Raw genomic sequence first — 25,477 nt, forward strand, 5'->3', positions numbered from 1 at the left:
TCTTTTTCAGTTGATCTAGTTTTAATTGATTTGTGTCTTTTGTATGGCATATTTTGTGGTACTTATTTAGTTTTGTTTTGATTTGTTTGTATGCTATAAAGAAACACATACTGTCCTACATTTCTTTTTAGAGTATCAAAGACAAAGGGATTGAAAAGCTGTTTGGAAAGCTAGAGAGTCTGTCAGTATTTTTCATTTCTAAGAGTTCAGAGAGGGGTTATCTGTATAAGAAATGTAGTCTTTGCAAGACAAGGACATGTGCGTCAGTACAATATGTCAAAACGTCTCTCCATCATATCTCGGAAATACATCTCTAAACATATATTGAATCATAGGAACATTTATGTGTTTCTTTGTTGACTTGGCAAGCTACTCCTAAGATGTCTCTACCAAAGTATTTACAGAATCCTGTCATCTCTGGCTTGTATTTATTTCCCCAGTTAGCCTCTAAGGACTACAACAAAGGATGGTCCCACCCTGCCCTGGGTGTAAAATAAGAACTTGTTGTTCATTATCTCATTGTTTGCTGTGTGACCTTTCCGCCTCTCGGAGGGTCGGAGTGGAAGCCGGGCGGAGATCCAGAACCAGAGCAGGCTAGACCGCAGGCACAAAGGGAGGAGGGTGCATCCACAGCTGGACTGGACCTCCAATACATCAGCAGAAATGAGTAAAAATAATAAACCTGGTGTAGACTGAGAGAGGATTGTTGTGGTTGGATACTGTCACACAATTACTGCAGACAGTTATCAGGAAGCCAAAGCATGCAAATGTTGTACTGCTAAGCATGATGTTGCACCTTTTTTTATAGCTGGTTATTCCATCTGTTTAATTTTTCTGTTCTTTTTTTTGCTTGAAACAACCATACAACAATAAACTACTATTTGGAGAATGGTAAGAAGCTGTAAAGTGTGGAAGTGGATGTTTTAGTAATACAGGAAGCTTCTGTTCCTGGTTATTTGATCCTTCACATTATGCCAAGGCAGATAATGACATTACTGTCACCAATGAGAACAAAGTGGTTTGCCTTCCATTACTGCTCAGTCCCTTGAAGTGGCAGGATAATTAAGTTGAAAATCACAATAGAAGCACGCAGACATGTCTTGACCTTGGCTTGTGGACCGTGTGTTATCCAGTGTCTCTCTGACAGGACACTCTTGAATCTGAATTAACGCTGTTGTGTCTCTTGCCCTTTCCTGGAAAAGCTTGGTGGTTCTGAAGGCAGTTCCTATTTAAAAAAAATATCAAGCCAATATGATTTATTGAAGTGTGGTGTGAGTGAAATCATCCTTTGATCTAAATATAAAAACGGCTCAAGCAAGGCGCACGTCTGTCTGCTTTGAATGGCCATAAATCATGTCAAAAGTCACAAACGTGGAGATGGCAAAATCAATTTAACCTGGCCTGACTTTTGTTCTTTTCTTTTTCTTTCTTTCTTTCTTTCTTTCTTTCTTTCTTTCTTCGTTTCTTTCTTTCTTTCTTTGTTCCATTTCACAATTTAATTCTCATCCATAAGTGAAGTAATCTGCCTTGAACCAGAGCAGATCCCCCTCACACTTACATTTGTGGTTAAGCTTTCATGGAAAATTACCCAGGATAAAAATACATTAATTAAAAGTGTCTGATGCCAAAGAACATGTTGCTGGTAATACTGACAGATTGTGTTTTTAAATTCCAGGGTGCCTTGTTGATTTCCTGAAAACGCCCGAGGGAGCCAACCTGACAATCAACATACTCATAGACATGGCAGCACAGGTCAGAAAAGAAGCAACATTTTTTTTTTTTTTTTTGCCAGTTCTGCTCTGTGTTACCTAGGGCACAGGACAATAAAAAGGAGGGTGTGGGGAACTTTCATTGCATCACCTTGATCAGCTCACACAACAACAACAATGAATTCTTAATGTAATACAGTTTACTCCATAATCCCAGATACTGGCAGTCAGAGCAGTAAAAGAGAAAAGCTGTATTAGAAGTCTGGGAACAGCTATGGATCTGCAGGAAGATGAATAGAGAATTCTCACCTTATCTCTTTTAAAGACCATAGGCAAACATTGCATTTTTATATTTTTATTGCATATCCCCTTTCACAAACAAAAAGGACCGATGGCTTTGTGACAATCCTATAGTGAGTGCATACAAACGCAATGATCCTTCCAAGACACCAACAATACACAGTGACTAATGCAGTGAGGTACTGAAAAAGTAAGAATATTGTACTCTACGCTCACCCAGACACTTATTTGTGTGGTGTCGGGCTACCGGTCAAACGTTTTAGAACACCTCCATTTTCCCAGTTTTTACTGAAATGTACGCAGTTTAATGTCTCAATGTACTCTGAAATTAAAGCATAGAGCAAATAAACAATTGGAGATAAAAAATAAATCATGGAATCATTTTAAGAAAAATTGAACACTGAAAGCTGACAAATCCCTACTGATCAAAACAAGACCATCCACATTTTGGTAGAAGCAACACACACCCGTAGAGAGCTCAAAATGTAAAGATGGAAAACTCTGTTTACAGTGTACTAACACACAGTGATTTTATATAATTGGATCTGAACTTCTCTTTGTTTGATAGAACATCAAATAATATATACTGGATTAATCGTTAGGTTGTTCTGAACAAAACAAGCCCATTTGCAAAGAAATCCGATTGAAACTGAGTGATCTGTGACCGTCTGAATGAAACTGTAAATCGGCTGTGTTTGAGAATGAAACGCGCTGGTAGATTAAGCTTTCAATAATGTGCGCAATGTAGGAATACAGTGTAACTTCTATACACAGGAGCTGTGGGTAACACTGCCAAATAATGCTTAAGAAGGTGTCGTAACAGATTATGTAACTCTGAAATGTACATTATTTTTCATTTTTTAGTAACCTAAACATTTGTTTTAACTTCTGGCAGTTTACTGCTTACCTTTGTACCATTTCAGGTTATTCACTGGACTTGAACTGAACTGCTTAAATTTAAATAAAAACTGGAAACTGGGGGTGTTCTAAAACTTTTGACTGGTAGTGTACATTTAAAAATTGATCTGTGGTTTGATGTGTCCATTTTTTTCCAGAGCTAGAATTGCAAGTGACACACAAGTATTTCTTCCTGATTGCTATCAAGCCTTTTCTTCAGCAATAAATAAATTATATTCTTGGAAAAAAAAACAGGGGATGGTTATGACTGAGTAATTTACCACAGGACAGAGGATGGTGACAGTACTGCTGGCATGCACAGGATCTTGATGTGGTTAGACATGCATCAGTGGTACTGCTGCTTTTTATAGTGATTACTGACTTTTAATTGGGTTCAGATATTCCTTTTATGTCTTGTGTATTCATGATTACTTGAAACCAAGCACACCCACATGACATGGAATTGTTTTTTTTTACAGATTTTGCTTGCCTGTGCAAATATGTTTTTCCCTTCCACTCTACAAACAATTTGAGAAGGAGGAGTTTTACAGTATAAGAAAGTTTAACTTAATTCCTGCTTATTTATTTAACCATGGGTAAAATCAGTTAAAATTCAATACACACAAACATTCCAAAAAGTGAATTAAGTGAATAAACATCAACCATGCATGAAAAGTCTCATGGGAAATGATAGCGAGCTGATGCTCTCTGTTTTTCTTGGTCAGCGTGGAACAAGATTGTCAGGTCTACTTGACGTACAGTGAAACAATGTGGTTCAGAGATACAGGAGCAGAGAACAGCCTGTTCTTGGAGAAACGCTGTGTATCTTGCCATCCATCAGACCTGTGCAAGAGCTCATGAGAGGCACAGACAAAACACACCATGGTCCATCATCAGCTTCTGTATTTAGGCCAGAAAGTGTCTGAGAGCATGGCTGGTCCTCCCTCCCTGGGAATTGGTGTGTGCATTGTGTACACATCCGTGGAGGAAGCTGGAGGAGAAGCACCATAAGATGTTATTACGGTTTAATGAAATGGGTATTGATGCTCAAGGGTTCCCAGCCGGCATCATTTGCATGCAAATGAGCAATTCTGAGAATGGTGAAATAGTATATTTATACCTAAATGTGATGCTTATTTGCATATCTATGTGTGTTCACAGATTGGGTAGCTGGGCAAGCCTTCATGTAGAACCCTTCCAAAGACATCTGAGAGATAGAATAAACCAAATGTATTACAAAGGACCTGGTGCCTATTGGCGATTCATGGCTGACTCTGAACAGATTAGAAAACCTTTCCTGAAAAGTACTCAAGGCAAACTTTTTGTCATTTGTCTAGCATTCAGTTCCTGGAGCATTTTTTCTGGCTGCAGCCCTTATTTTGTCACTTCGGCATAGTTCTCCTTGTTTCACGATCTTTTGTGCTGGATGGCTATTGATGCAAGGTACGATTTGGAAAAACATGTTGCAGGTTGGAAAGAAGTTTTAAATGCTTCCAGTTATTCAGGCAAATGCATGTAAGAAAATACACTGCCATCAGATATTGTTTTAAAGCTGCAAAAGGTGTAGAACATCTCTCAGCCCTTTCAAGGTCTGTACTGGACCTTTTTTTTTGTGAGAAAACACCCTCTTGAGGAATATGCTGAAAATCACTATGGGTCTTGAACCTATCCAGGGGTTATTGAGAAACCCATTCTGTATAGTGGAATCACCACATCGTAGAACCTTAGGAGAAGTTCTGTAGAAGCCCTATGGAAGCTCTAAATCCTAAATTCTCCTCTTCTCCATCATCATGATTTTAAGCTTTTGTAGATCCAGTTCTTAATGTTCCACACATGCACAGAACTCGTTTTTTGAACTGTTTTATAAATCAGCCTGAGGGACCAGACAACACCCTCCCCCATAACATTCCACGTGCTCTTACGTCAGGACAGCGCATGCTTGGTGTCAGCCTGGGCAGGACTGTAGGTGGCAAAATGTAATCATCAGTGCTAGGAACGACTAGGAGGCGTATTGAAATCTCTGTTTTGCATGGTGTTCATCTGATTTTACATGCAGCTTATCAGGCAGTGCACAGACATGACGTCTTCATAGGGGGTTTACACAGCCATGACCTTGTTGCTTTTCAGACCATGCGTGCTGCTGGAGCTCACTGCAGCCCTGCACTTCCTGACTTCTACCTCATTAAACAACGCTATTATCTTTCATACATTGGGATGATTTTCATGTGAGGCCGTGTGAGTCAGTACGCTCATGACCTTTTACACCACCCATTACTGCCAGAGGGAGTCTTATCCCTTTACTTCTGGTAACAGTCACTGATTTACTAAGCTTTTTTGGAAGGATCAACATTTAGCCCACCCTTATCGCGCTTTAGTGTGCTTCTAAATAACTTGGATATGTGCGCAAGACCACTTTATTTAATATTTTAAGTAGGGCTGGTGGTGTTGAGTGCTGTCAAGTGGCCAGGTTTCCGCCCTCTCTTTAGAACAGTGAATTGACCCTGTCTTTTGCTGCACCCTGCTCTTCCTGGCATCAGCAATATGGAAACATAATAAAGGCCATCATCCTGTATTCATACACTGTGAATCTTTAAAGACATGCATCTGTGTTCAATAACAATGAAGATCTGGCTTGTTGCCACTTGTGGTTATACATTCCTTACCAGGTCAAATTCAACAGGAAGGGTTACCTGCAGGAACCTGGTTCTGTGTGATTTGTAATACGTGTTAAGATGGAGATAAAAGTAACGGAGGCATGTGCTTATGTTTTCTCATCCTTTTGGACTCCCAGACAAAACAATTTCGAACCACGGAAACAAGATGTTCCTGCACCACAGTTAGGAACATAGATTTTCTTCTGCTTTGTTTTCCTATTAATCAGACTTCCATTGTTTTATACCTGTTGCCAGGCAAATAAAGAATGATTAACATTGTACCATTTCATAGTTCAATACATTCCAGAAAATCAGGCGGATAGTGTTTTGGAGGGAGTTTGTGATGTCAAAGAACTGTGACCAATTAGGCAGATAAATGGATGGAAAGAACAATTGTTTACAGGACAATCTTTGAGGATTCTTTGTTTTTAATCCCATGCAAAATTTCTAAAGAAAATAACCCCTCAAAATATCATAATAATAAAACAAATCTTACTTATGTCGTGTCTTGCTAACTCTGCATCTTGCAATGACATTCAGAAAATTCAGAGCAATAGTTGAGCTAACCCCTGTTGCACTGTACGCTAGTCGTAGATTTGAGTATGCTGTCACCTGCAATTTGGTCTAGGAAACACAGGAAGGTGCAGAAGTGGGTCATGAGCTACAGTTCAGTCTTTTCAGCGCTTCAGAGTGGCACAGACTTATACAGTGAACATGGCGCAGTGAAGCTCTCTTTTGATCATTTCCTGTCTTTCTTAAATCACCACAACCCAACCCTTAGATAACATCTGGCAGATATGTGGTGAAAGAATTTTATTTTCCTCACCTTTATCTCCAGCACTTCTATGTATCTTTCAGTCTTCGTTTTCTGTGAAAAAAAATAAAGAACACAAAGCTGCTGTTCACAAAGAAACTGTTTTGCACAACAATATTAAGATACTATTGTTTCTAAAATATCCTGTTCACCATATATAGTCTTAAAATAATAACTATTGTAACTCCAGTGTCATTCATTATGAAGTTCATATGAATTAACCCCCCCCCCCACCCCCGCCCAATATTACACATTATTAATTCCCCAATTCATCACAAATTCCTCACGAGCTGTCACTGAAGTATCAATAAAAATGGTTTTGGTCTAAATGTTGAGCTTTTAGTACATTTTTATTTCATTTTAATTCTTTTGCTTGAAATTAAGCAATGAGATTTAATTATTTTTGATTAAACCAGAGAACAAAGCCGACACTTCTCCCAGTAAATCCTGCACAGCCAGTTCCACAAGCTTTGGACTTACAAACTACCCCGTGTTTTTGTTTTTCTTCAAGATAATTTGTACTAAGTATTTTGTAAGTACATCACCTGATTATAAAGGATTTAGCCTTATAGTTGGACTTAATCTAGTTTAGTTTGATCTTGTGCTTAGAAACACATTTTCCAGCACTATAACTAGAACCAAAAGGACCCCTGCTGTCCATTTACTTAAATTCCACTCATTCAGTTACAGGTGTAAAAAGGGCGGCTATGTTGACAGATCTTTCTTCTTTTTTTTTTTTTGACCTAATTATTTTATATACATTACACATCCTTTAACCTTATGCTTTAATTGTGGCAGTATTGCACATGATATGGTGTTTCGTGATGAAGGTGTCGCCAGCAGCTCCTCCAACCATTGTCAATCCACTGCTGAATGACGATTTACCATTACTGGGGACAGTGGCTATGCAGGTTGGAGGGTGGGTGGTGGGTGGCGGGTGGCTGTAGACTTTGGTCTTTGGCACAATGTTCAAACCAGCTGAGCCACCCAGCCCTGTTCGATTGTGAAGGAGTATATTTTAAGAGATTCATAGAAAGGCACACAGGCTGGGGTGGAATCAGCACAGTGCGTCAAAGCTCGAGGTCATGAACTGAGGGAAAAAGATGCTCACGCCAGTGTGTTCTCATCCCCCAGGTGGCAGAGGGCATGGCATTCATCGAGCAGAAGAACTACATCCACAGAGACCTGAGAGCCGCCAACATCCTGGTCTCTGAGGAGCTGACCTGCAAGATAGCGGACTTCGGACTGGCCAGACTTATTGAAGACAATGAGTACACAGCCAGGGAAGGTACAGCATTTTCTATTTTTTGTTTTCAGCCAGCTACACGAGAGAAGATGAAAGACACAGGCGTGAGACAAGAGCTGCTGATTAAAACCTTGTTTTGTGTTTCTAGTATAACTATAGGTTTACGCTTATAATAACAAAAATAACAAAATGCAAGGATCAACTTTAAAACAGAACCTAGGAAAGAGACTCATGAAGGCACAATTTTTAAACTGGTTAGTTGCTTTTACAGGAAATGGCAACAGGAAAAAGAACAAATGCGGTACAGGTGACAATGAAACGCCTGTTGCTCCTGGGGGTTCACAGCATGAGGCAGTGGGGTGATAGAAGCCATGGTGATTGGCATGACTCTACACATGACTTCCTTGGCACAGTTTAGTACTGTTATGCCACATTTGTGAGAAATAATTAAATTAAATATAATAAAGTGAATGTTCTAGGCTAGCACTCTAACTAGAGACCTTCTGGCCCTGAGGCAGTCCAAGAAATACCCCATTAGTGGGTTTGTAATCGATGTCTTTATACCTTTAAATGAGTGGAACCTATTCTGTGGTGCAAATTACTTTAACCTTGAATCCTGATTCCTACTGAAGAGACACTAACACAAAGTAACACATTGTCTACAACACACACTCAAACATGCTCAAGCTTGGAAAACCATGTGTGTTCAGTGTGTGGGCAGAGAGTGGCATGGGGAAAGGGGTAGTTGAAGGTAGTGGGGGCATTTAAGCAGTGCGTTTTGGTCTGCATGCACAGTGCAGTCCCAGGTGGGCCGACGAAGCCGGATGTGTGTATTGGGTTTGTCTGCGCAGCTCTCATCCCCCCCCGTAGGAGATACCACAGCCTCCTGCGCAGCTTCTGTCTCTGGGCCGCAGGGCTATGTCAGCTCGTGCAGGAGGCATGTGTACCGAGATCAACCAAACACACACACATGCGCACCTGCAGCACGCTTACATCTCGGCAACACTGCCCTGTTCTCTCTCTCACCTCATCACACACTGCACAACAGGAGCAACCTTTCAGACTACATAGGTGTCCTATTCTCAGGCGCTATCCTGCACTGAGTTACTACTTCTCATATTACATTTTACTGTTGCCAATGGTGGCACCAGTTCGGCTAAGGTATAGAGATTGCATAGCTCTATGCCTGTATCCAGTTTCAGTGCACTTATCCAGTTATAAAGTACATATTCTGCTTCTAGGGATCATATCCTGTCCATAATATATTTTATATTGTACTGATTTTATTACTTTACTTTTGTAATGCTTTAAAAATGTTTATTGTGTAAACTTCAAGTTCATATTGGATTCCTCCCCATTTTATTTTTATTTTTCGGTGATATATCAGAATACAAGGAAAGCTGTTTCTTCAATTGAGTGATATTTAGAAGGACAAACATGGTAAAGTGTAATACATGTATGACTGGAAATGCTTGGTGAGTTACTAGACTGCTGTGCAGCTAATGTGGTAAATTAGGAATGCTTATGGATTGAATTGGGGCTTCATAGCAAGAAATTACTGCCTTTTCATTGAACCAGGAGACAAGCAGATATCAGAAAATGCTTTACGGTTGAATCACACCTTCACATTTTATTGGAGCTCCCTCTAGTGTTCAACTCATATTCAACTGGCCATTCCTGCCTTAACTGATGTTTCAAAACCCACCACACTTTTTACTTACAGATAGCATGTAAAAAATAAATTTTAAAAAGTATTATATCCTTTAACAATTATATATGTTAATACATGTCACTTTTCCTGTTCCTGGGAATGGACTGACAATATGGTATCACAAGTGAGACTCAACTCCACAGCAGTTTCTTTCGTGCAGGACTACTTTAATTTACTGTCACACTGTCGATTTCACCTACTGATGGGAGCATTTATTAGGATACAAAATGCAGAACAGGAAGGAAGCCTGTTTGGTATGTTACACATTTGTGAATGAATTACGAGATGTGACATGTAGTTCTTTGCCAGATAAACGGAAAGAGTTGTAAATGAGTACTCTGGACACACCTGCCTTCTCCTTCCCCTTTCAGGTGCTAAGTTCCCAATCAAATGGACGGCCCCCGAAGCCATTAACTATGGGACCTTCTCTATCAAGTCAGATGTGTGGTCTTTTGGAATCCTTCTGACTGAGATAGTGACATACGGACGCATACCCTATCCAGGTATTTGTCTTTATTTCACGTATACATTACTTGACGTTTTGGAGTTTAAAGTCCTGTTCTTCATAACGGCTCCTATATATGTGATTGCGGGTCACTGATCTGTTGTGTCTTTCACAGGAATGACCAACCCTGAAGTCATCCAGAACCTGGAGCGTGGCTACAGGATGCCACGGCCCGACAACTGTCCTGAGGAGCTGTACAGTGTGATGCAACGCTGCTGGAAGGAGACCCCCGAGGAGCGGCCCACCTTTGAGTACCTGAAGAGCGTGCTGGAGGATTTCTTCACTGCCACAGAGGCCCAGTATCAGCAACAGCCCAGCTGAAATACGCTGTGGCACACACAATAACTCCAATAACACAAACATCTCACCTGAAACTGAAAACCATGCAGCAGTTGTTTCTCTTTACTTCTTCCTCTCCTTCTTTTTTGTTGTTTTTTGGGGATAAATGAGAAACTAACACTCCAAAAGGTGTTTCTTATTCTTATCTGCTTTCTATAGGTTTTCCATATGTTTTATAATGCACAGGTTTTATTATTTTACAACTATTATTAAAATCAGGAGTTCCTTTTCTTTTTCTTTTTTAACACTCAGCAGAACAGATAGATTTTTTCATTCACCTCAACTGCCATTCACACCTTCCTGCGTCAGTGAAGATACTTTGTATTCAATTTCCCAATTTCAACAGCCCTTTGAAAGACTTTAGGGACTTCAATATATATATATTGAAGTCCCTAAAGTTTTTTTATTGTATTACTTTTCATTTTAATTTTCATTTATAATAATAAATATATGATATTAACTTGTTGGAATTATACAGATGTTTTATGGTCTAGCTTTTTTATATTGTGTGCAGAATGGCTATTATCTTTGTAATCCGATTATTATTGAATAAAGCATTAGGAAATAACCAATTGTTCCTTGTTTATACAATAGCTATATGGTTGCTGGCTATCTACACTCACCTAAAGGATTATTAGGAACACCTGTTCAATTTCTCATTAATGCAATTATCTAACCAACCAATCACATGGCAGTTGCTTCAATGCATTTAGGGGTGTGGTCCTGGTCAAGACAATCTCCTGAACTCCAAACTGAATGTCTGAATGGGAAAGAAAGGTGATTTAAGCAATTTTGAGCGTGGCATGGTTGTTGGTGCCAGACGGGCCGGTCTGAGTATTTCACTGAGTATCTGAGTATCTGCTCAGTTACTGGGATTTTCACGCACAACCATTTCTAGGGTTTACAAAGAATGGTGTGAAAAGGGAAAAACATCCAGTATGTGGCAGTCCTGTGGGCGAAAATGCCTTGTTGATGCTAGAGGTCAGAGGAGAATGGGCCGACTGATTCAAGCTGATAGAAGAGCAGCTTTGACTGAAATAACCACTTGTTACAACCGAGGTATGCAGCAAAGCATTTGTGAAGCCACAACACGTACAACCTTGAGGCGGATGGGCTACAACAGCAGAAGACCCCACCGGGTACCACTCATCTCCACTACAAATAGGAAAAAGAGGCTACAATTTGCACAAGCTCACCAAAATTGGACAGTTGAAGACTGGAAAAATGTTGCCTGGTCTGATGAGTCTCGATTTCTGTTGAGACATTCAGATGGTAGAGTCAGAATTTGGCGTAAACAGAATGAGAACATGGATCCATCATGCCTTGTTACCACTGTGCAGGCTGGTGGTGGTGGTGTAATGGTGTGGGGGATGTTTTCTTGGCACACTTTAGGCCCTTTAGTGCCAATTGGGCATCGTTGAAATGCCACGGCCTACCTGAGCATTGTTTCTGACCATGTCCATCCCTTTATGACCACCATGTACACATCCTCTGATGGCTACTTCCAGCAGGATAATGCACCATGTCACAAAGGTCGAATCATTTCAAATTGGTTTCTTGAACATGACAATGAGTTCACTGTACTAAACTGGCCCCCACAGTCACCAGATCTCAACCCAATAGAGCATCTTTGGGATGTGGTGGAAGGGGAGCTTCGTGCCCTGGATGTGCATCCCACAAATCTCCATCAACTGCAAGATGCTATCCTATCAATATGGGCCAACATTTCTAAAGAATGCTTTCAGCACCTTGTTGAATCAATGCCACGTAGAATTAAGGCAGTTCTGAAGGCGAAAGGGGGTCAAACACAGTATTAGTATGGTGTTCCTAATAATCCTTTAGGTGAGTGTAGAACAATAAATTGTTGAATTACAATATGTGACAGCCCTTTTATTTTTTCCCCTTGTGTTTTCCAAATTGTTTAATTAAAAATCTGATCAATTACATTACAATTAAGAAAATATCTGTTAAATAGTGACAATTATCCTTCATGCAGTAGAAAATGGTGTTTGGAGAACACAACATAACTGTGTAACTATTTTATTTACACTGGACAGTAAACCAATGCACTGATGTGTCCTCTTTGCCATGTTCATGTTTGCCTGACTTTTTAGGTGTTGGGTTGATATGTTGGACAAATAATTAGACTAAATTAGTACTTACACCATTATATGTATGTCAGGATGAGGATGATACACTTGAAACCTTTGAGAAGAGATTTGCTAAAGATTATATCAATCTTGTGGACCCTTGCATTACTGAGTAATCAATTTAGACTTAAAAGATTTTTTCAAAGTACTTTGTGTCCTTGAACAGCATGGAATTTAATGTTAATTTAAGGTTAGTTGAATGTATGAATATTCAGTTTTCATTATTAGAAGTATTTTTAATGAAAAACATGAGGAATTAAAAACTCAAGACAGTAGAGGATCATTTAATGAATAACAACAAAGGAATAAGTCATTTTTTTTATGTAAACCAACAAATACTGTTACTACTACTATGATGATATGGATAGATATAAATACATACAAACATGCATGTATACATAGATATAAAATGTTGCAGACAAAACGAATTCAACTATACTTGTTTATCACTGATTTGGTTTTGAAGTTCACTGAACACTTCCATCATCCTGGGTAGTAGTCTAGTTGCTGGAAGTGAGTTATCCCTGTATGTCTGCAACTACACATCTGTGTGCATAGCTCATTGTATTTCAGACCTCCCAAAAGTTGGTCATATGTAACGATGGAAATCATACTCCGTTTCTATCGTTGTTGCTGTAATTATAATGATTTAAATTATTATACACCCTTGTTTTTCGTCAATATATGTCAGACCTGTGGGTACGTACATAGTCTGTACCATGAAAATTATCATACTGTACAAATTGTGGAAATAAGGTCTTAACACGTGGAAAACGTAATTAATGGAAATTAATTGTAACCTAAATAAGTACATACAAATATAAACTCATCATATGTTCAGGCAACAAGATTATGTTTTATGACCCCTCCCGCCCTACACCTAACTCATAATGGTATAATCCTAATAACTACGATTTCAAGAAAATTAAACTTTTAGGAAACTGGGGCCATTTTGGATCTAACGTAGACGAACGCCGCCAGTGAAGTAAACTAGTAGCTGGAGCCAAGATGACGAACAGCGAAGCCTAGTTTCATATACTTATTTGCCGCTTACGAGGGAAAAATAATATATGCATATCCGAAGTAGACGATTGGTCCAGAAAACGGATTACCCAACCCCCGTGGAGTTCTATCTGCCCTATGATTGGTCGGACGGGGTGTCAATCCAAGTTCCGGTTGTGGTTACACTGCGTAGAGCCCGGTAGAAGCTCCGTGGTTGTTTGGAGGTAAAATGGCGCTGACTACTCAAGGAACAAAGAAGAAAGTTTGTTATTATTATGATGGTAAGAATAAAGTTAAAGTTACATTTGGGCTGAAATCGACCGGTGCAATATGGATGGGCAACGATGTTTGCGAGAAAGCGGCTTTTCTTGGTTCTTTTAAAGTGTTTTTAGCCGCTAGTCAAGATAAGTGTCGTTAGAGCCATGCAGCATCTTCTGTGTGCCCCCCTTCCACAGCGGGTGGTGGGGTACGTAGTTGCATTATTGAATATTGTAAGTTGAGGCTACCGATTAATGTCGACTGTCGTGCATGTTTTGTTGTAGCAATATCGTAAGCATTTCGTGAAGTTGTGTGTGCTTCACAACCCCCTTGATTGCGAGGCCGGTCTGCACTGTAACTCGCTGCACCGGTGTCAGTGCATTTTGCCCCTGAAACATCACTACTTCAGATTGCGATGCTTAACGCCGTTTCGCCTTTTTAAGGGGTGAAACGGATGTCTGTTTCAATTCAAGTTCAAGTCGTGTCGCCTCTAGTGTTTTTTCCCCCCGCAGGTATGCGTTTGTGTGTAATATAATATATGTAAATTAATGAAAATTAATGGCGTCTGGGGGCATTGAGTCGTGTTACTGTTTGGCTATCGACGAGGAAGATTAGAGAAGTCTTCCTCATTTTTTTTATTGCACGGTTTGTTTACGACGCTTACGCTTAACTGTGCACTGTAAAAGGTACCCCTGGGGATCCAGCTCGTTAGGATCACTTTATTCCTTACCGGTCCTGTTTTGTGTGCTAGGCCCATTACCTGGGTGCTGTGTTGATGCACAGCAACAGTATCGGACTAAATGAGTGTGTGTGTGGGTGGGCTTCTCCGAGGCACTTGGTCACACGCCCCTGGTGTTAAAATGCGTGGTTCATAATGCTGTGCAACCTACCCCTGCTGGCACGTTTTCCCGACAGTGGGTTTGGTATCCATACCTATAAAAACTACTTTCTTTGTGACAGTCAGCCATAACGATGGTCCTCCAATGCTTTAACCCAGGATCACCTAATTTTCAATGCTATATATATATATATATATATATATATATATATAATGTAATCTATATATGTAGGTAGTGGGTGCTCTAGTTTGTTGTTGTGTCCAATATAGCTTTTATGCCGTATATATGGACCTGTATGTGAGTGCATATACAGGATTGACATCTCCACCCAAACGCACATAAGTTGTATTTGTTTGATTTAGATGTTTGAATACGTCACTGAAAAAGTCTCCCGATGCTTGTATTCAATGTTTGATAGAAGTAATTAAATTGAGTAGTTTAATTCGATTTTCTTGGTAAATTGATTACATAAAATGACGTGAGGTTATCTAGTGATCAGATGCACATCATAGGTAATGTCTTTTGCTTGTTTTGAAATCGCAGTCAGTATCTGTTTGTAGAGATGGGTGCTTTGATTTGAGGATTTATATTGTGCTGGTGGATCTATAATTATTTATTTTTTTCCTAGGGGATGTTGGAAATTATTACTATGGCCAGGGTCATCCCATGAAACCCCATAGAATCCGCATGACACACAACCTACTACTCAACTATGGGCTCTACAGGAAGATGGAAATTTATGTAAGTACTATTTGTGTGTTCAAACATGCACATTATTCCAGTAAAGGTATACACAGTTTACCCAGTTTGAATCAGCAGTGAATTCTACTACTGCAATTCAGGACCACAATCATGGCTTAGTATTGAAGTGATTTCAAGAACAATGAACCAAATGTATTTTTTCCCTCCTTCCTTTCCTTGTTCAGTTTTAAATTTGTAGTATATAATGTTTTTCCCAGATCAATCTTTCCATCCTATTAATCAACGAACTCACATGGGGAAGTGCGTGAAGCAAATTCAAGTATATTGGTGACATCTAAAACAAGTGGTTATTGTGGCAAACTTGTGTGCGATTGGACTTTCAGTAGGTTGCTACACTGCAATAAAAACATAAGAAAGTTTACAAAAGAGAGGAGCCCATTCGCCCCATCGTGCTCGTTTGGTGTCCATTCACTGTAGAACATGTTAAAACCTTACATGTTCTCATTTTTATATTAAGCCTGTAGAATGGGTGTCTGCAAACCTGGTTCCCAGGATCTATACCCCTGCATTTTTAATATAAATCTCTAAATGAAGAAACTTTGAAAATATTTTATCTTGACAGTAATTGGAGCATTTAAACTCTTGAAGATGCTATGGCTCTTGAGGGCCACGGTTGGATACCTGTACTTTAGGATTGGCTCATGTTTGACTTGCAGTTTAAGGTAGTGAATCTAATCCCTGTACTGCTGGAGGTCAACAAGGATTGGAGCTGAATGCCCTTCATCTCACCACTGTTTGGGTTGTACGCCACCTGGGTTCATGTCCTTTGCTCTGTTCCCTCAGCGTCCTCACAAGGCAAATGCAGAGGAGATGACGAAGTACCACAGCGACGACTACATTAAGTTTTTGAGATCCATCCGTCCGGACAACATGTCCGAGTACAGCAAGCAGATGCAGAGATGTGAGTGCCGTCTGCTGAGGCTTGGCGAGTTAGGTGCAGGATGTTGAGGAAAGGCTGGTGGAAGGGATAGCCGGCGTTTGTCCGAGAATCTGTGTTTATGGGAACACAGGTTTCCAGGGGTGAGAGAGTGAGTGCAGTTTAATACGCACTGCATTTACCCAAACCCTAATGCTTTGATTCTCTGTTAAGCTTGGACTTTTTGGGTTGTCATTAAAGGTGTTTCATAATTGTAACTTGTCATTGTATACAGCTTGAATGTGCATTCATCCATGATCAGAGAAGTACAGAAGTGTCTAAATAAAAAAAAAAACACTCCAAGATCCTGGCAAATGAGTTATGCTCCCTATAAAGTACATTTATTAAAAGCCTTGTGTATGTGGTCTCTAATATCTCCTTAATGTTTTAGATTTGTACCTGTAAGGCTTAGGGATTGTTCAAAAACATTATTTGCATAGAGCTCTATAATGTCTGTGCTTGAACATGCTTTTTCTGATCGCTTTGCAGTTAATGTGGGAGAGGATTGTCCTGTGTTCGACGGGCTGTTTGAGTTTTGTCAGTTGTCCACTGGTGGCTCTGTGGGTAAGCATAATATTCCTGTTAATCTCTGATATGTTTTGTAGATCTATACTGCAAATGGAGAAGCTGTGATAGACCTGACTGGAGGTCTGTTTAAAATACTCATAACTACCATATATGGTATCGCACTACAATGTGAGCCCTTCAGATTTTTTTTTTTGTTTTGGTCCTGTAGTTATTCAGATTATCACAATGTAATCCTGTCTCCTTTGTTTAGCTGGGGCTGTGAAGCTGAACAAGCAGCAGACTGACATAGCCATCAACTGGGCTGGAGGACTTCACCATGCAAAGAAGTCCGAAGCTTCTGGCTTTTGCTACGTCAATGACATTGTCTTGGCTATCCTGGAGCTGTTGAAGTAAGATGAAGCTTTTATTTTTTCCTCTTTTACGTTTTTAAATTCCTCTCCATCAGGAACTTAACATTGAACTCCTGAGCTGAAGAGCAGTAGAGTAAAAAAATGTAATAGATTTTTAGGCAAATTTTACATGTAACTGTAGTGCTTTGTTTCACACTTTGCATTTCTGTATTTACATTTAGTGAAGGAAAATATTTTTCAGATTTTTCTTGATTTTAATTGTGAATGTGTGTGGTCTCTCCTGCTCAGATACCACCAAAGAGTGCTGTACATTGACATCGATATTCACCATGGAGATGGGGTGGAGGAAGCTTTCTACACCACAGACCGGGTCATGACTGTGTCATTTCACAAATACGGAGAGTACTTCCCAGGGACTGGAGACCTCCGAGTGAGTTTGTTGAGGGCTTTTCTTGGATTGTTTTCTTGGACAGTTGGTGGAAACCTATACCTGACTTGTTACAAAGTCACAAGTCAGTTAACGATCATTAACTACTTCTCTCTGCTGATGGCCAAAGTTGATGCCAGTGTAGTAGCACTGCAAAATGAGAACTTGTTCTGTTTTCCCTTCAGGTGAACCGGCACTATGTGGTCAAAACAAATCCTTAAGATCCCAATGTATCAGCCAAGTAGTCTCTCTCTCTCCCTCCTTTGCATGCTGCATGCCAGTCTGAAGTCTCTCTGAGATGTTTGAGAGATTTGTGAACATGTGGACAGTGGTGGAAACTATCTGTTCACTCCTCTCTTGCAGGATATTGGGGCAGGCAAGGGCAAGTACTATGCTGTGAACTACCCTCTCAGGGATGGAATAGATGATGAGTCCTACGAAGCCATATTTAAACCAGTAAGTTGTCTGCTTTACCTCCGATGTGTGTTCTGTCTACAATGTGGCTTTTCTGTCGGAGGCCTGTAATGGGGATTGTTTTGGGAGAGTTTGGAAAGTGACTTTGAAATTGCGATAAGCCTTCTGATTTGGCATTGCTAAACATGAGAGCAAAGTTGGTTCAGCTCCTGAGTTCTAATAGACCGGTAGAAATGTAAATGGAGTTGAGTAGCTTTTACTAATTGCTGTGAATTACCACTCTTCCTGTACTTCATGCAGACCATTTTAGATCATGTGTAATATTTAAAATACCATCCCAAAAACAACTGTTTTCTGTTGATGCAGTTATTCTGTTTCTATAATAGTTGATTATAACCAAATCAAATAAATATTGAGCTCAATCAGGGTGAATTCTTAGACACCTAGGGTGACCTACAAATATTACAAAATATACATTTATACATTTAATTTCATGAAGCCATTTCAATAATTGAATCTGATTTTGCTTTGAATTACTCTTTTGTGGTCTGTTTCAGATCATGTCCAAAGTGATGGAGATGTACCAGCCCAGTGCAGTAGTGCTACAGTGTGGGGCAGATTCGTTGTCAGGAGACAGGCTTGGCTGTTTCAATTTGACCATTAAAGGTACCATCTCCATTTCCATGAAGATATTTAAAACTGCATACAGGTTTTTCCTCTTTAGTGTGTAAAGAGGTGAGGTAGAACAATGCATAACTTCAGATACTTTAATACATCTTCACACCCAAAGTATTGAATATGGGAGCTTTAATTTTGTTCTTGGAAGACTTTGTGTGCACAATACATATACTTAATCCCATGATTGATGTATAATTGCTGAACTATGTAGATATTTATACACTTTAATAATTTTGTTCTGTTTTATCTTTTTTGGGGCAATATTTTAATGTATACAAAAAATACTAGTTTATATTTGTTGTGCATGAATGTTGGGATCATTAATTTCAAACCATGAATTGTCCCCGTGTTTCAGGCCACGCTAAGTGTGTAGAATACATGAAGAGCTTTAACCTTCCCTTGCTGATGTTGGGTGGCGGTGGCTACACCATCCGCAATGTGGCGCGCTGCTGGACGTACGAGACTGCAGTGGCGCTGGATAGCACTATTCCCAATGGTAGGTTGTACTTCATTGACAGGATGAAGGTCTGCAGAATTATCAGAGGGAGATGTCTGTGCTCATGGGGTTCACTAGAGTGTGTTTTCTCAACTCTAACCCACCCAGCAGTTTGAGTTTGACTGAACCAGTGGAGAGTTGATAGGCAATAGATTGGTATTATTCTTTCAATTGGGTCCTGGGTATTCCTTTTCCACCAAAGTATTTTAAGCACTGCGGAGACGGCTAGTCCGGAAGTCTCGTTTAAATTTTATCTAAAAATCATAAAGAGGATTATTCTTTTGGTTGCTCAGCAGTGACATTGATTTCAGTGAGATACCCTTAAATTTGATCACAGATGACGACTTTGTCTCCTGTACTCTATCTAGCCTTGGATACAAATGTTTTTCTATAAATCTGCTACACAGAACTACTGCACCTGGCCTCTCGGGAGCAATACACAAAGCATTGGTATTCATACATGATTTACACACTCTTGGTGCAAATTGAATATCGGAATAGATTGTAATGGTGTTTATATAATGTGTTTGACATTGACAGGACTGAATAAATGCCTTGCATTTTCCTCGTTTTGTTTACAGAGCTGCCCTACAATGATTACTTTGAATACTTTGGTCCTGATTTTAAACTTCATATCAGCCCCTCAAACATGACTAATCAGAACACAAATGATTACCTGGAGAAAATCAAGTAAGTCGCATTAATTCTACACAACCGCTAGATTTTACTATCATTTTACCAGATATGTAAAATTCCTGAAGCAATCTGAGCTTAATACAGACTTCAATTTCAGACTTTAGAAAGGCATGATCGTGTGTTTGTTTCTTTATCTCATGAAGAGCTCAAAGCTATGTTTGCTGTAGTTTGCCACTGTATTGTGCTCCTGTACTGTGTATTTTAATGTAGTTCCTTCTTGAATGTGTCAGTCACCCTGGACTACACTCTAATCAAAAGAAAAACCTATGATGGTACAGCTTCAGGGCCACACTTACAGCCAGAGCCGGGTTTTAAAGGCTGGGGGTTAATGGCGAGTGTTTGACCTCCAGGCAGCGTCTGTTCGAAAACCTGCGCATGCTTCCCCACGCCCCAGGGGTGCAGATGCAGGCGATCCCCGAGGACGCGGTGCAGGAGGACAGTGGCGATGAGGAGGAGGAAGACCCTGACAAACGCGTCTCCAGTGAGTTTGGGGAGACTGGGGGTGCGGGGCACTGCTGTTGTATCTGCACTGATTTACTACACCACTGAATGTTTTACTGTCAAAGAATACAGTGCAATTGACCTATCTGTTCCTTAAAGAACACTATACTCTTCTAACACTTTATGCTTGTGTGTAAGTTAATAAATGTCTGCTTTGAGATCCTGGGTTTAGGGGCTGCTTTAATGGACACAAGTGCTCTAAATCCAAGATCAGTTGTTTTACTTCACTGCTTAACTGTCATTCTCTAGAGAGAAGTGTACACATGATATGCTTTCCTGTGAGTCAATACTGCAATTGTTTCTGAATGTGAGTCACCCTTTTATAAGGGCTTCAGGGAAATGAATGGTGATCCTTACCTCTGTACCTGTGGCTGGGTGTCTCCTCTTGCAGTCCGGGCGCATGACAAGAGGATAGCCTGTGATGAGGAGTTCTCCGACTCTGAGGACGAGGGACAGGGGGGCGGCAGGAGGAACGCAGCCAATTACAAGAAGGCAAAGCGAGTGAAAACTGAGGAGGAGAAAGACGGAGAGGAGAAAAAGGGTGAGTGCGGGGGTGCATGTGCAGGTTTTGAAAGTGTCCCTTCGATCTGAAGACAATCTGCTGTGAATTGATACAGGGGCAGAACACGGTTGTCAGGTTGTTCTCTCCTATGAGTTTACAGGTTTTATTTCCCCTATCTTTTTGTGATATGTGAATAGTAATACTAATGTGTGATGCATTATTTTCACATGTCTGCCTTCAGTTACAGAATTTCTAATTACAAAAAATTCTAAACCCTCCTGCTTTATTTTGGTTTTTGTAGATGTAAAAGAGGAGGAAAAATCTGCAGAGGAGAAAATGGAAACAAAGGGGTAAGTATTTTGAAGACCTTTAATTATATATATATTTTAAAAAGTATACACTTAACAGAAGTCAATGAGTAAATAGTAACATTTTCAATGGAGAGCATTTTAAGAGTAAATAAAGGTGTAGCAACAGTCACAATCATGGACTCCTGACTTGAAATCCTATCTATGGATTAGTATGCTTAGGACTTAAACCATATTCTTAACTTTGGCTTCGTGCTGATGGTCTACTGCATGACAAGATGTACTCAAGTGACATACCTGTGAGTTTCTACATCGAATTTCTTGCATGTAGCTGTCTTGCACTAATTGTGGTTTGTGGTGTTCAGAAGACTGCCATGTTTGTTACATTTTAGCAAAACAAATGCTGTTATTGATCTGCAGTCTAGGTGCCTATTGCATCAATCATCATAGATATTGAAAAACTTAAGCATTAACTGCAGCAGCTTTTCCCTCAGCTAGACTTCAGTTTGCAGCAGCCTTTAATTTAATGGGACAGCCACGGCCAACTTCATGCATTTCATTTAACCGGCTAAAGTAGTCTATCTGATCACTGACCGGTTTGAACTTTTTAAATTCACAGGGCGAAGGAAGAACTGAAAACCGCGTGAGGAGAGCTGCCAGCCCCCGGTCTTTTCAGCGTTGCATGACTACAGTAGAACCAGACCCCTTTAGAAATCCACACTGAAAAGCAAAATCCTGAATGGACTCTGTAAATTATTTTCTAAACACATTTTAATATTTGTGTTCTAACAGGACTAAAAAGGTTGGGTTACATTTGACCATTTTTGTTTTTTTCCTTTTGAATTACAAGGATGTTTTTTTGGAGTAATGCGTTTCTGATTCAACCAAATGCCAATATAACAAGGCAGCAGTTCTGTCCTGAAGTCTCCCTTTAAACTAAACCAGCTGAAATGGTGAGGACCAGGGTGAAAGGAACTTTTTATAAAAGCAGTAGATAACTTTTTTTTTTTTTTCCTCCATGTTTAGAACTTTGTTTAGCTTCAGTAAGTTATTTAAATCATGAGTGTTTCTGAAGAACGTGAAGGGAGTTGTAGTCTCTTTTTCTTTGTGCCACTTTTTAGTTTAATGTGTTATGGAAATTCTCTACATCTGCTGTGTGGTGTTTTTAAGACCTTTCAGAGGCTTGTATTAAGAAAATACGCTTTAGATTTACCCCCCCAAAAAAAAAAAAAAAAAAAAAAAAAAAAACTGCCAATTGATTTTCTTCAGTTGCTTTACTTTTGTCTGGAAGAAATAATATCCAGTGTTTTTCCAAACCAGGTTTTTAAATTGGGAGAGGGGGCCTTAATAAACCTTCCTATTGTCCGTGCTTTAAATCTGCCCGTTTGATTTTGAACAAACCATACTAAATGATGTATTAACATCGGCTGGAGTGTCATCCAGCTCTTTCCAATGCTTGAGGTTGAATATAAATAAAAATCAGTACAGTACTGCACATATTGAAATGGTGCTGATATGATACACAGGTCCTTGGAAGTTGTGCTTCAGAAGTAGTGAGACACCTTATGTCTATTCTTCAGGGGACTTTTGATTAAAGAAGCAGTTTTGATTTTTACCCACCCCCCACCCACATTTATTGAAATGGAATATCTGAAATGTGGAAAAAGTGTTTTAATCTTCGTCATTAGTTAATTCTAGATTTCTGTACCTGCTTTATATATGTCTTTTGGGGGGTCGTGGGGTTTTATTTTGGAACAATAACCTTGTCCACCAGTGACTGTATTGTCAATGGCAAATATCCACATTCTTCATTGAGGTTCTGCTGTATTATGTGCTCCTCTGTGCTACTTTCTTCCAGACTGTCTCATCCCACGGGTGTCTGACAGACATGTTTGTTTCTTTTTGGTTATTTTTTTATTTTCTCCTTGTTCTTCTTGAAATGCTTATTTCACTTTTTTGAAAAGTTTGTATTAAGAAAAGATAAAGAATATTGCATTTCTACCCAACAATGTTTTGTTCTGTATTTTAAATAAAGTATGTGGTTTAACTATTAAAGGATGTAGTTTCTTGAAGTGGAAGTCATGTTGTATGAGGTTCTGGGGGGGAGAGTTGGGTCCTTAGCTAGTCTAGGTTTTTACTTTATTCTAATTTTTAATTTTAAAAACCAAGCCAAGAGCACTATTGCAGGAACCTCTGTAATCTGTTTTGGATGGTTTACCTACTGCAGATCATGGTATAGAATTAATAAGCTCTTTTTCTCAGACGTCCATTTTATCATGTGTTTGTAGCTGGTTTTTCTTTATTTATTTTTTATGTAATTTCATAATGAATTGCTTTTGGTTATTAACCCAAATGAGTGTTCCAGAGTGAAGACTACACCCATAATAAGATTGAGAATTTCTTATCCATAATTACACCAGACCCATACAGTCCAGTTGAGGCTCAATGCTATGTGTTTATTTCTGGAATCTGTGTTCAGGTTTTCTTGGGTTGGTGGCAAAATTGCTTGCAGACAACTTTTTGCGAGTAAACCGTAAAACCATTTCCTATAGAGCATTCCAGGGAAGCGGTAGAACACGCAAGGCATTTCTTGTCACTGCAATCTCTTTCCGGTTCCCTGTATACAGGCAGGAGATTATCTGATTTATTATGGGAAGGATCAAGTCTGCAAATTAAGGCAATGGGTTGAGGAAAATCAAAAGCTTTTGAATACATTATTTGGATGTAGGCTTAACCAGAGGCCTATGCAGACTTCTGGATAAATCCTCACCTGATGTAGATTCAACAGCTGAGTGCCAAAAACAATGGTCTACAACTTTTCACTTTTATTTTTTTTAAATTGACTGATCTAAAATTACAATTAATGAAAGTTACTGAAAAAGTAGTTTCTAGGAATGAGACCCATAATTTGTGGAGGTTAGGGTTATGCCAAGACTATTGAGGACCCACTAAGAGTTCAATGGGATTTGTTCATTGTAATAGACTTGTTCTTTCAAGTGTCTACATATTTTCTTGTTCAAACACATCCCGAAGCCTAACAAAGATGACCTTTACCTGCAGATGTCCAGATGGTATCCAAGATTTTGTTTAAATGTAATTTTCTCTTTGTTTAGCAGCCGGATGTGTATTGTTCCTAAAACTTGTGCTGCTCCTGCCACAGCCTCCAATGCATGCCTGTGTTTAGACATTCGCTTGACGACAGGTAGGTGATCATTTCTTCCCCAGGCTTCTTGTACACTGGTAAAGTAAGCAGGGACCCTCTAGAGGAGGCCAGATAGGTGTTTTTTTGTTGTTTTTGTTTTATTGTAAATCATTTCTTTAATTCTTTATATCTATGCCTGTATCTGCTCTGGAAAAAATCCGCTAAGCGAAAAGGCCGGTCTCCTGACACAGGACATTTATATAATAAACTGATTTCAAAGAGGTGTTACATCAACATAATGAGCTCATTTACACAATGAGTCCTGTTGCATATAATATTAAGTAGTAGTACTACTGTATAGATAGTGGTATTATAGTGGTATTATTCTGTATATGCAGTACTAATACTAATACTCTGGAAAACATTGAGACCACTTTGATTTCTGAACTTGGAGTGGTCTCTTAATTTTTTCCAGAGCTGTATATTGTATTACATGTACATAGTAGTAGTACTACTGCATATACTACTACAGTAGTACTATAATACACTCACCTAAAGGATTATTAGGAACACCTGTTCAATTTCTAATTAATGCAATTATCTAACCAACCAATCACATGGCAGTTGCTTCAATGCATTTAGGGGTGTGGTCCTGGTCAAGACAATCTCCTGAACTCCAAACTGAATGTCTGAATGGGAAAGAAAGGTGATTTAAGCAATTTTGAGCGTGGCATGGTTGTTGGTGCCAGACGGGCCGGTCTGAGTATTTCACAATCTGCTCAGTTACTGGGATTTTCACACACAACCATTTCTAGGGTTTACAAAGAATGGTGTGAAAAGGGAAAAACATCCAGTATGCGGCAGTCCTGTGGGGGCGAAAATGCCTTGTTGATGCTAGAGGTCAGAGGAGAATGGGCCGACTGATTCTAGCTGATAGAAGAGCAACTTTGACTGAAATAACCACTCGTTACAACCGAGGTATGCAGCAAAGCATTTGTGAAGCCACAACACGTACAACCTTGAGGCGGATGGGCTACAACAGCAGAAGACCCCACCGGGTACCACTCATCTCCACTACAAATAGGAAAAAGAGGCTACAATTTGCACAAGCTCACCAAAATTGGACAGTTGAAGACTGGAAAAATGTTGCCTGGTCTAATGAGTCTCGATTTCTGTTGAGACATTCAGATGGTAGAGTCAGAATTTGGCGTAAACAGAATGAGAACATGGATCCATCATGCCTTGTTACCACTGTGCAGGCTGGTGGTGGTGGTGTAATGGTGTGGGGGATGTTTTCTTGGCACACTTTAGGCCCCTTAGTGCCAATTGGGCA

General features: G+C 39.6%; 2 protein-coding genes across 2 annotated transcripts in view; both read left to right on the top strand.

The window, feature by feature from the left end:
* lck (LCK proto-oncogene, Src family tyrosine kinase) overlaps nt 1-10,743 on the top strand; it is a 28,090-nt gene extending 17,347 nt beyond the window's left edge. The window contains exons 11-14 of the mRNA XM_066717372.1: nt 1,676-1,752; nt 7,509-7,662; nt 9,703-9,834; nt 9,952-10,743. Of these exons, the coding sequence (XP_066573469.1) occupies nt 1,676-1,752; nt 7,509-7,662; nt 9,703-9,834; nt 9,952-10,157 (569 nt within the window). The 3' untranslated portion in view covers nt 10,158-10,743. The remainder of the gene's footprint in view (nt 1-1,675; nt 1,753-7,508; nt 7,663-9,702; nt 9,835-9,951) is intronic.
* Nucleotides 10,744-13,501: 2,758 nt separating this feature from the next.
* On the top strand, nt 13,502-23,057 carry hdac1 (histone deacetylase 1). The gene is made up of 14 exons (XM_066717373.1): nt 13,502-13,608; nt 15,053-15,165; nt 15,970-16,087; nt 16,592-16,666; nt 16,881-17,019; nt 17,269-17,410; nt 17,771-17,863; nt 18,379-18,487; nt 18,855-18,995; nt 19,577-19,685; nt 20,042-20,172; nt 20,584-20,733; nt 20,996-21,044; nt 21,622-23,057. The coding sequence occupies exons 1-14, from the start codon at nt 13,557-13,559 to the stop codon at nt 21,647-21,649; spliced, it is 1,449 nt and encodes a 482-aa protein (XP_066573470.1). The 5' UTR covers nt 13,502-13,556; the 3' UTR covers nt 21,650-23,057.
* The last annotated feature ends 2,420 nt before the right edge of the window (nt 23,058-25,477 follow it).

Source organism: Amia ocellicauda, chromosome 11, assembly GCF_036373705.1.
Source record: "Amia ocellicauda isolate fAmiCal2 chromosome 11, fAmiCal2.hap1, whole genome shotgun sequence".
Taxonomy (NCBI): Eukaryota; Metazoa; Chordata; class Actinopteri; order Amiiformes; family Amiidae; genus Amia; species Amia ocellicauda.

Bases quoted from the DNA above. Each gene is read 5' to 3' on its own strand.
- hdac1 (XM_066717373.1), top strand. From the start codon at position 13,557: ATGGCGCTGACTACTCAAGGAACAAAGAAGAAAGTTTGTTATTATTAT. The intron at 18,996-19,576 runs GTAGGTTGTACT...TTTTGTTTACAG, and splicing joins GGATAGCACTATTCCCAATG to AGCTGCCCTACAATGATTAC. The intron at 20,173-20,583 runs GTGAGTTTGGGG...CTCCTCTTGCAG, and splicing joins CCCTGACAAACGCGTCTCCA to TCCGGGCGCATGACAAGAGG.